This window comes from Lampetra planeri, chromosome 16 (assembly GCF_965212315.1).
Source record: "Lampetra planeri chromosome 16, kcLamPlan1.2.h2, whole genome shotgun sequence".
In the NCBI taxonomy this organism is placed as follows: Eukaryota; Metazoa; Chordata; class Hyperoartia; order Petromyzontiformes; family Petromyzontidae; genus Lampetra; species Lampetra planeri.
In genome coordinates, this window is record NC_136122.1 from 10,686,158 (window position 1) to 10,701,230 (window position 15,073).

General features: G+C 46.0%; 1 protein-coding gene across 2 annotated transcripts in view; it reads right to left on the minus strand.

Annotated features, from left to right (window-relative positions):
• Positions 1 to 11,465, minus strand: part of LOC144723028 (CD9 antigen-like) — a 36,373-nt gene extending 24,908 nt beyond the window's left edge. For both annotated transcript variants that reach the window (XM_078601551.1, XM_078601552.1), the window contains exons 1-2: positions 11,023 to 11,465; positions 7,111 to 7,213 (exon numbers count right to left, since the gene is read on the minus strand). In XM_078601551.1, coding sequence (XP_078457677.1) covers positions 7,111 to 7,213; positions 11,023 to 11,088 — 169 coding nt within the window. In that variant the 5' untranslated portion in view covers positions 11,089 to 11,465. The remainder of the gene's footprint in view (positions 1 to 7,110; positions 7,214 to 11,022) is intronic.
• Between the last annotated feature and the right edge of the window lie 3,608 nt (positions 11,466 to 15,073).

The following is a 15,073-nucleotide window of genomic DNA, read 5'->3' on the forward strand; positions in this document are numbered from 1 at the left end:
TGGCCCGCGTGCTTTTCGACGTAAATGTCCGATGTTTATTAAGAAGCCCCCAGCATGTGCAGCGAACGCGGTACAACCCGACAACACAACACAAGGGGAGCAAAGATTTCCCGTGTAGCCTTAACAGACTGTTGGGGCAAGTGCTGTTAGCGAGCACCTATGAAGGTCTGAGCGTCACACGAGGGGGTGGGTGGCCAGCACCACGCACCGTCGCCTTTGTCTCCCCAGTGACGATGTTTACACATCGCACCAGGTACTCATTTGAGGCTGAGTCAACCTAGTGGAGGCCCAGAACCGATTCAGATGATCGTAACTGGTGTTGGCCGTGAGCGGGAATCGAACTCGAGTCGCCAGGTTCGAAGCACATCACGCTCATCGGTACAATACCGCTGCCCATACAGGAAGCTCACTATGCAGTAACACCCATCAATAACGTGTGCTTTTTAAAAAAGACAGTTGCTGAGCACAGAACCCAAGTTCACATTTTCAATAAAGCAGCCAGCATACAAACGGCATGATCCAACTTGTAAATGTGTAGTTAGTAAACAGTTAACAGTGTGGTGGTTGTTGGTAGACTGAGTCCTCAGCATGGGTGGAGGAATCAATTGTGTATGTGTTGAACTTCTTTTGCACCCTATGTAGTCAACCGTGCGAATCGGAGGTGCGGGGGAAGGACAACAAACTAAACACACAAAAAGCAGTTCTAAAGAAGTGAATATTCAATCGAGATTATTCAAAAGTGCACAGCTCCAGTGGCTTCCTAATATTGGAAGGAAGAGCATTCCAGAAGGCCGCAGAAGCGCATATGAAAGCGCGCGATGCAGTGACCATATTTGTTCGATGGCTAGCCAAAAATAAACACATTCCTGTGGAGGGAGTTGGTAGGAACGTTGGGTTGCTCGGTCAATGGCCAGGGTCAACGGCGGCGTGGTGTATTCCGCAAATATGCCCGACTGTGAGGGCGGGCACAAGCCGGCGTGAGTAGGTTAAACGTTGAGTTTTATAAGGGCACCACGGGGTGACCAGCCCCTCTCCACCCAGCCCCACCCCTCCCACCCCCCACCCAGCCCCACCCTCCCCACCCAGCCCCTCCCCACCCAGCCCCTCCCCACCCTCCACACCCAGCCTCTCCCCACCCAGCCCCTCCCTGCACGACGGACACAATAATCCCCTGTGGGCTGGTGTAACTAGGAGGTTCCTACCAGTATAAATGAGTGGACGTTATGGGAAGCAGCTACAGAAGAGTGAAAAGGAGGCAACTGACTGCCAATGAAGCGAGTGTCTGGAGTGCGTCGGTCAGTGATGAACCAACAATAACCATGCCCGCTTTACATTGAATTGTATCAAGCGCAGCGAGGTAGGGACAGGGTGATCCAGCCCAGATATGATAACAAGTCATTGGCCACTTTAAGAGGGCTTCTGAGAGCGTAGGTCATCTTTTACAAGTCAATTCCATTAACTGTTTCATTCCATGTTTAAGACCCTACTTCATCACTACAAGTGGCAATATAAAGTTTACCAGAGGAGTTGTGCAATTTACATATCTCGAGTGTAAACATTACGCCCACACACTTTGTCGTACAACATACAGCATTCACTGCCAGTTTTCACTTCAGTACAACACCAAAAACCCCCTCTGAAAAGATAACCTTGGGACTGTGAGGCTTTGCAGGATTAAGGCATTGTAAATACAGTACGTCATATTATAATAATTTACAGACCTCTGCTGATATACATCTGGACAAAAGCCTCTCCAGCATCCGCACGGTTGGCTACGTACGGCGCGAAAGAAGTTCAACGCACAAACGTACGGCATGTCACGCTGGTCGTGAGGTGTTTTTCGACCATACTTCACCACCACTGTCAGTGTGGATTAGTGCAAAGGGGGTGGAAGGGACCGGGCTCATACATCCCGCGACACTGGTATTAGCTGTGGCCAGGGATCGAACTCAGCTGACTGGGTTGGGGGCCCCAGTACGCGAGCCGTAGCGCCACCACTCCCACCCAAAGGGATTGATTCTTGCAGTAACTTTATTATTATTAACTCTGTACTCAAACAAGCAACCAGGAGAATAGACTGGATACATAAATTTATTTAGGTTAATGAAAAAAAACTATTTTCTAAAAACGAGGTGATGGTTTTGCATGCGTCTGTTAATGGCAGCACGGACAGCCAAATGTCGAACAAACTCCGAACAAATATTAAAACGCTAAGCAGAAGAGTAAAGACACCATCTGCCCCATCACGCATTCTGTATGAAGAAGGACTATCAGGCTATCAGACCGATTGCTTAATTCCCACTGGTGTTAAATATTGTACCAACATTACTACTATGATGAGCCAAGAATGTCTGTGTGTCCCGCGCGTGACGTCACCTCACATCGGCCAGCCCCCCTCATTAATAATCATGAACAAGTGACGTCCTCTACATGGACCCCCCCCTCATTAATAATCATGAGTGGGTGACATCACTCCACATGTAGCCCCCCCCCCCCCGCATTAATGATCATGAGCAGGTGACGTCACTCCACATGTAGCCCCCCCCCCCGCATTAATAATCATGAGTGGGTGACATCACTCCACATGTAGCCCCCCCCCCCCGCATTAATGATCATGAGCAGGTGACGTCACTCCACATGTAGCCCCCCCCCCCCCCGCATTAATAATCATGAGTGGGTGACATCACTCCACATGTAGCCCCCCCCCCCCGCATTAATGAGCATGAGCAGGTGACGTCACTCCACATCAAACAGCCCCCCTCATTAATAATCATGAAGAGGTGAGGTCTTTCAAATGGACCCCCTCCCCATTAATAATTAGCTGGTGACGTCACTCCACATGGAGGGGCGAGGCTCCTCCTCCCCCCTCCTCGGCGTCAACTCACAACCCTCACTACAAAGGCAGAACCCTCACGTCACGCGATCTCCGTAGCGCTATTGAGACATCAAAGTAAAAAGGACGTCATGATGAACAAGGGATTATCACCTTTACATGAAAAAAGTCTGTGTCACCGCGCCCTTACAAATTGCACACGAATTGATGCAATGAATATCACGTCGAGGTCTGATTTTCGCTTGCAAGTTTCAGATTTACTGAAATACACCCGTCCTTGGACGGGCAAAAGGCGAGTTTATTCTATTTACTGAAGGTGGGGTTGGTGGGGGCTCTGCTGAGCCTTCAGCTGGGTCAGGGGGTACGGAGAGAATTGGTGAGCGACTTTGCCACCTCAAAACCCCCCTGATGCTGGCTTGCTTGCTTGCTGCCCGTGTCCTTAAAGCTAATAAACAAAGAACTCTGTCGCAGGGTGAAAGACGACGCCGGTTTCGTTTGGTGTTTTGGAGCCTTCAAGAGAACATTCCACGGCGATGATTACCGTACGGTTATTTGTTTCATGGGGCACATTCCATGTCGCCTTCATTGTCACATGATTCGGGTGCATCAGCCAAGGCTTGTATTCTTATTGGCAGACAAAGTTGCCGCCGCCATATAGAATATTGGGCCATAGCTGTTAGCGAGCACTTATGAAGGCCGCCACGGCACGCGAGCCGGGGTGGGTCACCAGCATCACGCTAGTACTCATATTCTTAGGTTGTTTCGGTAAAGTCACGTGGGTAAAACATCAAAATTAATAAAAAATAAAATAAAATAAAAATCACGACGTTTCGGAGGCAACACAAGTCTCCGTCATCAGGTGGGACCGTCTTTACCGAAAAAACCTAAGAATATGAATCCTTGCAGTCACGAAAGCTTCAAATCTAGAACGCTAGTACTCATTTGAGGCCGAGTCTACCTAGACCCGGGAATGTTGTTGTTGGCCATGTGCGGAAATGGAACTCGTGGAAACTGGGTTTGTCACGTAGCGTGCCACCCGCTGCACTACCACTCCATAAAGCCTTCAACAGACTCTTATGCTGTAAGCGAGCACATGTGAAGGCCGGCATGGCACACGAGCGGCTGGGTGGCCAGCACCACGCCCGGCCACCTTTGTCTCCACAAGTTGCGATGTTTACACACCGCACTCGGGTACTCGTTTGAGGCCGTGTCAACCTGGCGTTGGCCGTGAACGGGAATCGAACTCGGGTGGCCAGCTTCGTAGCGCGCTAACCGCTACCACACAGCAGCGGAATGCGCTGTACCACACGAAGCACTTTGGGGTCATTGCACTGCTGGGGTCTTCACACTTGGAAAAACTACAAATGTTTTTACTGCTGTTGCAAACACTTTGGGTTTCTGATGGTGTCTCGTAAATAATTGCACTCACGAAGGAACAGCTTGTTCTGAAATTATCTGTTGCAATAAAAATACATCGATATTCTGCTTTGAAACTACACGTAACCACTTCCTCTTTCGAACCTATTTTTTTTATTTAAGTAAACCCCAAGCTCCGCAATGATTAGACCATTTAAAGTGCAATTCTCGCTGTGAGTCACCACTTGCATGTGTTTTTATACGTTACAAATTTCCATTCCACGAATCGTAGTTTCGCTGCCAGAGCATTTCCTTACTAGCATGATGATGACCGACGATGAAGGAATGGAACGGTTTGACAGCACGTCTACCGAAGAGATGGAGCGATGAAATTAAAATGAACAATGCGAACATCGGCTGATCCCATGATCGTGGCCGGTGGAATTGGCTTGAGGAGACCTTTACCCTACAGTGCGTTCAAGCACTCTTTATTCTATTTGCAGTAACTTTTTTGGCAGCGTCTCGTAAAAAAGATGTTTGTGTTTGCTCTTGTTAGTTTGCACATTCCATCCCTGCCGTGTTCTGTAATTACCACCACTGCTGGCGGTCTTGGCCAGTGCTTCTCCTTGTAAACTAATTGGTGAGCTCATTGGGTCTTAACAGCTCAATTAAAAGTCTGAATCTGAGAAGTTGAGCATGCCTGATGGTGGTGGTGATGATGATGATGCGAGTCAAGGAATGGGTTACAATAGTTTTTCTGAAGTCTTTATGTTGTACATGTTATACCCCGGGTGAGCTCACGAATCAATCTATCTCTTTGGGCTCTTATCACCGTCTACTATTTACTATGTATATATTTTACCAGGTAAGACCCACTGAACTACTGTATATGGCTCTTTTTGAGAAGCGACCTGGCCACAAATGACAGCTCAACAAAGTGGCTTATCATGTGGACATATATTGCACCCCTTTGGTTCTCAATCCTAATATTTTTTATATATATATAAAATCTAAATAAATACATAGGGTTTGGTGAAACAAAGTAGTTGTACTTGCGTGCCCGTGCTTAATTTGCGTTGCGATGATTTACCTATTAAACTAAATCTGGCCATGTCTCGCACCCCCACAAAGGGCACCTCCAACCCCCAGGGGTTGCGTGCACCCCAGGTTTAAAATATCTGCTCTCAACGCACGTTTCTGAATGTGGAGGGAATAACCAGTGGACCCGGATAAAAATTCATACGACCACGGGGAGAGAGACATGCAAAGTCCAAATATACAGCAGGCATTGTCAGAGTCAGGATCGAACCCACGACCTCCTGCATACCAGGCGAGGTAGTTAACATCTCCGAGCCACCGTGGCGCCCTTAACAAAGTGATCAATTGATAAACACATTCACTGCGCTAAAGTGGAAGTCAGTATATATTGTACAGTACTGTGATCCTCATGCAATTCCATAACATGACCACAGTTGGAATTCATAAACTGGCTGCATATACAGCAGGCTCTCAAATCACACATTTTAAGTGATGGCGTGACATATCCCACAGATGCACCTGCCAAGTGATGCACATTTCACACAGTGTTGAACGCATGTCTGTGACAATTCATTTAAAAGAGATTTCATGAACTCTTACAAATTGAGTGCGTTTTTGTCTCAATTTGACAGCCTCGTTTAATGTTAATAATCTATCCTGCCTCATTTGCAGTTTCGTGTGCTCTGTTAGCATAAATGTAATGTCAACATTATAATTTGCATGTGAATAAAAAAAATGCATGCATAATAAGTGTAATCCGATGCCTATTACCATCTATAATCACCAAGAAATGTCTGTCCGTCCCGCGCGTGACGTCACTCCGCATGAGGCCCACCCCCCCCGCGTGACGTCACTCCACATGAGGCCCACCCCCTCTCATTAATATTCATGAGTGGGTGGATTTTTACCTTCTAGAGCGGAATTAAATAATTAATTTCGCAAAGTCGCTTCAAATATGACGTTTCTTTACAGAGAGTGACGGTAAAAAATAAATCTACGCAGCAGTGCTACATCCGTGCGTGACGTCACTGCAAAAGAGGCCCCCCCTCATTAATATTCATGCCCACGTGAAAATTTACACTAACGCACACTCATCAAAATCACTGATTAATAAGTCACACTGATTATTAAGCTGTAGACAACGTAATTCTGCTTCGTTCAGTTAAGCATCACAGGGCCAAACGTCTCATCGCCATGTTCAATCCACTGCTGGATGAAGGACTGGCCAAGTCACTGCCATCCGGCAATGCAACATTCCATCTATCTCCTGCACACGTGCTGATTTCATCACTCAATCTCCACAGTGGAGATCCTCTCGGATGTTTCCTCCATTGGATGCCAATTCCATCATGAGTCTCGACCACCGGGCCACCCCCCCCCCCTCTTCTCTTGACACGTCTCCGCAAGCCCAATTATTTATCTTGACGGCGAATAATTTTTCTCGAACTTGCGCAAGATCTTTAAATTCTCGTATTCCTTCTCTTCCTGTCTCTCAGTGTAAGTCGAATCATACACCTCTCTGTGCTTCCTTGTGCGCTTTTCAGTTTGTATTCCATATTCTTTGCCATTGTCCATGTTTGTGATCCATGTCACTCACATAACCCGTATATAATGGAAATGCTGCACTCGGAGGCAAACACCCAGATGATGGGAGCTTCCAATGTGTATGTGATGCACTGCCAACAGTCCGGGCACAGCGTGGCACTAGCATATGAAACATCGCAAATCAAAGCATGCCAGAAGAATATAATACTCGTGCCGTGGAGACAATCTCTGGCTTTGATTTAATAAAACTAAAAGAACGCACGCCGCACAGCTGCGCCCACTGTAGTATGCTCTGGAAACAGGCTTTGTGGGATCAGACCAGAGCCAATCGTTCTTACCAGTGTAGAAGGTGGAGGGGGATCCCTCCAGGTCAAAGATATCCTTGGTCTGGGAGTCGAAGCGCAGCCACAAGGCGATCCCCAACACCGCGCCTCCGGCCAGCTGTCCGTGACATCACAAGCACGGAAAAGACGAGTGGCATATCCCAAAACAGCACGAGCAAACTTTTTTAAAAAAGCAAGAATATTTTATTTAAAATTAAAATTAATAAAAGTAAAATAAAATAAAAATCACGACGTTTCGAAACGTCGTGATTTTTTTTTATTTAACTTTTATTAATCTTAATTTTTATTTTTTACCTACGTGACTTTACCGAAAAAACCTAAGAATATGAATCCTTGCAGTCACGAAAGCTTCAAATCTAGAATTAATGTTTTATTTTTTAGCCGCATGTGATTTGTGAAGCCATTAAGACAATTGTAAACTACGCTTAAAGCCAGCTTTTAAATTCTGAAAAAAATATATTATTCACGGCTAAAGCGTGAATTTATATACGGACCCAAACTCTAACCCCAATGCTCAATCCTATCCCCAGTGTAAACTATAAGCCCTAACCCAAGCCACAACCCATAACTTTTAACCCCACAACACACTCTAAAGGAGCAAAATGCCTTGTTATTGCATCAACTGAAATCTGTGACTGGATGAAAATCTGCTCTCGAATTTGATGAAAGTCTGCAAGGACAGAAGAGCTAGGGGACACGTGTGTTTCCCAGCACCTGCAGTAACTCACAGTTTCCACATTAGAAGATGCAGGGCATCGCCAATAGAAGCCACTAAAGATATACTGCACATTTGAGTGGGATTACAGTTATGACCAATAGAATCCCAGTGCTCCACTTGCAATGAGGGTTGTGAAGAATGGGCTGCATCGATTGACAACATGCTGAGCTACTTTCGGGTTTTTTTAGTGACAAGAATTATGACAATTCACTACTGTAATAAAAGTGTCAATCAGTCGACAATGTAGAATGACGATCAATTCCAAAAATATGCGTGCACAACTTAAAGCTTTCGTAACTGCAGGAATTCATATTCTTTGGGTCTTTTGGTAAAGTCACGTAGATAGCTTCAAAGAAAAGAACAAAAAATAACAAGTAGTAGTTTCTTGGCATTTTTTGTTATTTTCTTAGAACCTATCTACGTGATTCAAAGAATATTCGTGCATTACTCTTTGTAAGATTTGTATGGCATTCATTTTGTGTTTGGTAAAAAATACAACGGCCAGGGTGCATCCCTGCGATCGCTTGCTCACGCCACCGCTGTGCAAGAAGGCCCTCCATTAAAGGGAGCTCAGAAGTTAATTATTCGTGTAAATGATCCATTGAGCTATGCAGATATTTTTTTTTCAAGGGTGAGCTCTTGCAACGGCTGGCCAAAGGGCTGGGAATATTTGGGAGTCCCCACACTTGCTGATCAACTGATCGTGGCATACCCATTTATAATGAGTATAGAGAGATCTGGAGGAGGGGGGGGGAGAGATTTGAGATATTATTTCAACTACTGCGCCCGCAAAAGATGGAATCAACCCATTGCACCACAGCACCAACCGCCTGTGTTGATGTGTTTATTGTTTAAGCAAAATGACACAGAGATTGGCAAATAAGACTTAAAACATCACGAACCACTCAATGCAATCGCCTACTGTCCGCTCTTGCACTCAGCTAATAGTAAGGGGGTAAGTGTGGCACGCAAATAACTCGGACATAAGGCTCCCAGAGAGGCTGTTTTAATTAAATTAAGAGGGCAAACATGGCGTATGAGAAAAAAACGTTGGGATTTCAATGGCATTGATGGTAAGAGACCACTGACGTAAATGCATTACAGACACTCTCCGTTTCGGAGGCTGCTTCCGCGATGATCATTGACACGGGTCAAACGCCTCTCCCAACTGTTAGTGGAATAAAGTGACTCTCCTGAAACAGACACGGGCCACTTTGGAGCATTGCACGGGTGAATCGTACATATATGCACGCTTGCAGTTGGGTGTGTGTGAGGAGGTTGCGTATTGTGGCTGTGTGCTTCTGGAACCATTTGGAAATGACCATTCCAAAGATGGGCTCTTTTTGAGAGCTCCTTCCTGTTGGAGGCCCTTCCACCAGCAGGTACCGTGAGCAAGCCAATGCAGGGCTGTGACTCTATCTCCACAAACCGCCCTGGGGGGGGGGGACCACCTTGGTGCATCACAGCGGTTATGAGCACACGTGCAGCAGACGCCGATGGTGTGCCAATTGGTGTGGCTGCGTAGATCTGGCAGCATTGGAGAATTTTCATGGAGCAAAAGAAATGTCCAAGAGGCGTTGTATAATTAGGCGTCAAAACTTCTTGTCTGGGCTTGCACAAGCTGTAATGGATTTTAGACGTTGTATTTATACTTTGTTATGCATTCCTAAGAGCATACGAGTTGGCTACAAGTCGGGTTAAGCACTCAATTAGCCCCTAAGAACGCTGCACATTGTTATCCATCACCCAGTCCTCAACAGTGTATTTATACTGTGCAACGGCATAGAAAGGGCACTTGTGAATTCTCAAAAGAACGCCGTTTCAAACCCATGTTTGAAGAGACAAAGGGTGTACAAGAAGTTTTTTTTTTTACACAAAACGTGGAGCAATTACCAGCAAATGTTTTCCCAGCGCCTTTGTGGGAGCCATGGCCACGGCCGATTGAGTAAAATGGGAGAGGGGTCCACGGTGTTTATTAGACTTTCGCAAATTGATTTCTCTAATAGGGGGAAAAGTTGAACTTATTCCTACCGAGGTGGTAATGTTGCTGACTAAAAAAAACTGATCGTGCTGTATGTAGTTTTGTGTCCAATTAATTCGTCAAAAAATATATACAAATTTTATTTTAATTATCAATAGTGTGAGAGACACCGACCCGAACATTACCAAAGTCCAAGTAGATATTTTGTTTAATTTTCTATCAGTATCGATTACGTAACTATTCTCGATCTTATATAATTATAATACAAGTACCAACACCCCCGTGGATATAAAGGTTATGGATCGATACCCATACATACTCTATACACCCAGTACTGAATACTACAATGCAATTCTAATGCAAAGACGTTTTTTGTACGTCGCCAAGCTGTGGGTAATTGAATGCAATTGTCGTCTTTTACTGCAGCAATACACTGCATGGGCTTTCGTCAGGTCAGCAAGAAAAGCCACAGATCATTAAACAAACAAAAAACATCAGCCCAGTGCACGTCTGAAGATTTTAAAAATAAATTAGTGCTACATACTACAAATGGTCACACTGCGTTAAACAAGCGCCGTTAAAATCTCTGCGGTCCCACGCCCTAAATTCCTAACGGGATCTTACCAATTACTTATAGACCTTAAACACACAATACTACTTAAGGGTTCTTTTTTTTTTGCACTTATTCAAACATAACCATTTCGTCTATTCAAACGTTTCCTATCAATATAATTTAAATATTCAATATTCCACAACAGTCTCCTTCCATACGTGTATATTCATTATGCAGGCACACACGCAGTGACAAAAAAAAACACACGCGCGCCTGGTAGCGGTGATTAAAACAAACACCAGGCTAAAGAACCAGCGTGGTGAAGTATGATCAAGTAACCCACACGGCGTGGAGAGGCTCTCATCCAGCAGTGGATTGACACATTTGCAGCCGTGAGAACTGCCGTGATGATGTTGGCGGTCAAGTAATTCATTCCACCACTGCTGCTGCTGTTAACGTGACGTGTGCAAGCACACAATGTATGCCAATGCAAAGAGACACACACACACGCGCATCCCACGTCTAAGTCCAGCATTACAGGTCTCCATTCATAATAATCAGCAGCGGTCGTGATTAAATCCACTGCTGGATGGATGCCTCCCACGGAAGAGCGATCCAGCAAAAAAAAAACCCGCAAAAATGAACGAAACTCACCCAAAAGACGAAGTTAAACACAAAGAGGAGGTATTTGACGCATTTCATACAGCCTTTGACGCCCATTGTTGATGATGCTGCTGCTGCTGCCGCTGCTGAGCGTCGTGAGACGCGCCGAGAATGAAATGCTGAGCCGAGGAGAGAAGGAGAGAGAGACGCGGAGGAGGATGAGGAGGAGTGAGATATGGTGAGAGAGACACACACACAGAGTGCTTCTACTGGCGACGAGAAGATGGCGCTGTTATTTCTCTGTGCCCTGACTCGTTCGCTCTCTCTCCCCAGTTGAGCGGGGGCTTTTTTTTAACAACCACCACCCTTCCTCCTCCTCCTACCCACTCGTTCCAACATCATCGTCGTCCGTCGTAGCAGCGAGAGCAGGCGCCCTCCTGTGACGCCCAAGTCGAATTGCAGGTTCAGAGCGAGGCTGGGAATTCAACAACGTGGTGGTTGGTGAGAGTGTTGTGCCACAGATGGCTTGGTAGGAACCCACTGGTTCCACCAGCCCACAGGGGATTATTGTGTCCGTCCGTCGTGCAGGGAGGGGTTGGGTGGGGAGGGGAGGGTGGGGCTGGGTGGGGAGGGGAGGGTAGGGAGGGGCTGGGTGGGGAGGGTGGGGAGGGGCTGTGTGGGGAGGGTGGGGCTGTGTGGGGAGGGTGGGGAGGGGCTGGTTGGGGAGGGAGGGGCTGGGTGGGGAGGGGCTGGGTGGGGAGGGGCTGGTCACCCCGTAGTGCCCTTATAAAACTCAACGTTTAACCTACTCACGCCGGCTTGTGCCCGCCCTCACAGTCGGGCATATTTGCGGAATACACCACGCCTCCGTTGACCCTGGCCATTGACCGAGCAACCCAACGTTCCTACCAGCTCCCTCCGCAGGAGAATGTGTTATCCACCCACCACCCCCAGCGTGAAGTATGGCCACATAACCACACACGACCTGCAACAGCGCGGGAAGGCGCTCATCCATCGGTGGACTGGCAATTGGCTGTTTATTATAATTGCAGTATTCGAAAAAATTTAGATGTGAGAAAGCCCCATCGTGTGTTGTTGCATGTCAACAATCACGACATTCGAATTCCTGCACGAACTACATTTCCCCACGGTTACATTGCAACGCCAATTAATAACGTATATCCATCCACCAGGGGATTGACGAAAAGGGCTGTGCGTGTACATGTGGCTGGTTTTTTTACACACATCACACGCATGGGGTCACCCAGTGTGCTTGCTGTTATCCTATGGCGTGACATCTGTTGCAATAATCGTACTCAATCATGGTCGATCTCTCACGGTTCTGCAAATCCATCCAAGCGCCGGCACACATTTGCCGATTTCTTGACTCCATCTCCTTCGACGTGTTCACTCTTTTGTCTGCCATCACCCCTCCGAGCGACGTGTCCATCCCAATCCACAAGGTGCATTGAAAAATGTTGATACTCCAACTGATGCTCCTGCTGTTGTGGAGTGATTCATGCAGCCAGCTATGGCTGCAGGGTTTGGTGGTACATGTTGTTTGTTGTTTATTGTGAAAATTCGGTCACAGGTCCTATGATCACTGTTACATTGCTTTTATGGCTTTATTGCGGTGATTTCGAAAAAAAAATTGGTTTGGCCATGTTTGTTTGTTGTAGTACGGAGTTAGACTGATGGCCTTAATCTAAGTTGTCTTGTGGTTGTTGTTGTTTGACTTGCATCCCACTGGGATTTTTGCACACAGCGTTGGTGTACGGTGCTTTTTCTGCAATATTTTGCTGTATTTTCTTGGATTTTCTGTTTTCACATAGTCGCTTTAAGATGTTTTCTTGTTCATGTTTTTTGTTTGTTGCAGTTGCACCCGATTCAAGAGCCGAATGGCTCACAGGGCTATACCAAATAAATGAAACTGAATCCCATTTGCATCAGCAGCTTAACTAGCTCGGGGCAAACTTGCGCGCCTTGCACACCCGACACCCCCTCCTGGTGGCCAAAGTTACGAGTTGGGGCCCCCTTGGCAACTACCTCGAGATATGTTTTCAACAACTACGACACTTCAGAATCAAAGCTGCGGCGAGAGTTTGAAGTGTATGGACCCATCCGAAGGGTAAGTTAATTTTAGCCTTCGATTTAAAGCTTTCGTGACTGCAGGGATTCATATTCTTGGTTCTTTCGGTAAAGTCACGTAGAAGGGAAATAATAAAATTTAAAAAATTTAAAACATAATAAAATTCTCACGACGTTTCGGCCACAACACAAGCAGCCGTCCTCAGGTGAAAAACAGAGCTGTCGGGACATTAGGACGCTGTCTTTCCGACAGCTCTATTCTTCACCTGAGGACGACTGCTTGTGTTGTGGCCGAAACGTCGTGAGAATTTTATTATGTTTGATATTTTTATTATTTTATTATTTCCCTTCTACGTGACATTACCGAAAGATCCAATAATAAAAACAACAATTATTTTGTAAAGACGGAGCGCCCCTACAGCGTTAAATGTTCGGGATCGTGAGCGTAACGATGTGATTAGGCAAAAGGAGGCACGAATTATAATAGCCCTAGGTGCGACCGTGCGAGACAAATCTAACATTGGGGCCCCATCTGACCGATTGTCGTACCCCCTGAGCTGATAAGGTAGTTAGGCCACTGATTTGCACGTACTGTATGTATATATTTATACTGTAACAACTATAGCACATATACGTGAACCAGAAACAAGGTAATCTAGCTCGATTAGGCACATGCAGACACGTGGACCAGAGTTTTGAGATGCGTTTTTTGTTATATTTAAAAGTTATGTTTATATGAACTCACCCACTTCCCGTCTCTTATAAAGTTTTTATTTAAACGGAAAATACCGCTTAAACGATAACAGGAAGCGATTACATTTAACAAAACCAAATAGGTTATACTAATACGAATTATCATGACTCCCACACCATGGGAGGTCGTGAGGTTTGCTTGACGGTACTTCACCACGCTGGTCAGTGCGGGTTAAAGGTGGGGATAAAACGATGTTGGGGATTAGTTCAGTACATTGCAATGGGTTTTTATGCACTGCCATCTGCTGATAACCTAGCATTACAGCAGCCTACAGCACCTGGTTTTTTTGGCACGGCGGCAGTGACGGACTGGGACAACAAAATCTACCCAGGCATTTATAAACACACCGGCCCGAATTCGGGTTAAGGGCAATTTTTATTTTGCTGATGGGTTGTGCGACAAACGGTGCACTGGTAGCTCGATTTTCGATGTGACGACGTATTCGCGTGATTTTGCGTTGCGGATCGTATTCGTCCATTTGTGCTGGTCCAAAAAAACACAAATGGGCCGGTGAGAAATTATCTTTGGAGCTGCCGAATATGGAGGCTTAATGCCAGTTGAGAGCGTAGATAAGCAATGAAGCGTGCACATTGAAGGCAATAATTTTTACTCTGATCACATTTGCAATTTCCCCACACAGACTGGCCTTCGGCATGGACCGGCCCACCGGAATGCCCTATGGCATGCACGCCCGGATTACCCTATGGCTATGGGAACCTCATTTGCCAGTAAAAATATGATAATTGGTTTTTTACCCTTCTATCTGGCAACAAAACTGACACCTTTTTACAAGGAGTCATGTTTGCATAGACCGCAATACCTGCAGTCATAATACAAACAAAAGACATAACTCTGATAATGTGCAGTCCTTGAAGTTGATTGGTCCACACCCGAGACAGCTTTCCTTAGAGCCTAGTCTCGGGTGTGGACCAATCAACTTCAAGGACAGTGCACATTATCAGAGTTATGTATTTTGTTTGTATTATGACTGCAGGTATTGCGGTCTATGCAAACATGACTCCTTGTAAAAAGGTGTCAGTTTTGTTGCCAGATAGAAGGGTAAAAAACCAATTATCATACCCTATGGCTGTTCCGGGTCAGTCCGAGCCTGCATTGGGGTCACACACCCAAGCACTATCCAGGCTCAAAACTGCTTAATTTCCGGGATCTGACATGGTCGGGCACTTTCAGGTTATTTGGTGATAAGTTGGCTATGCTTAAACCCAGGGGAAAAAAAATCTTCAAATACGTACAATAGCA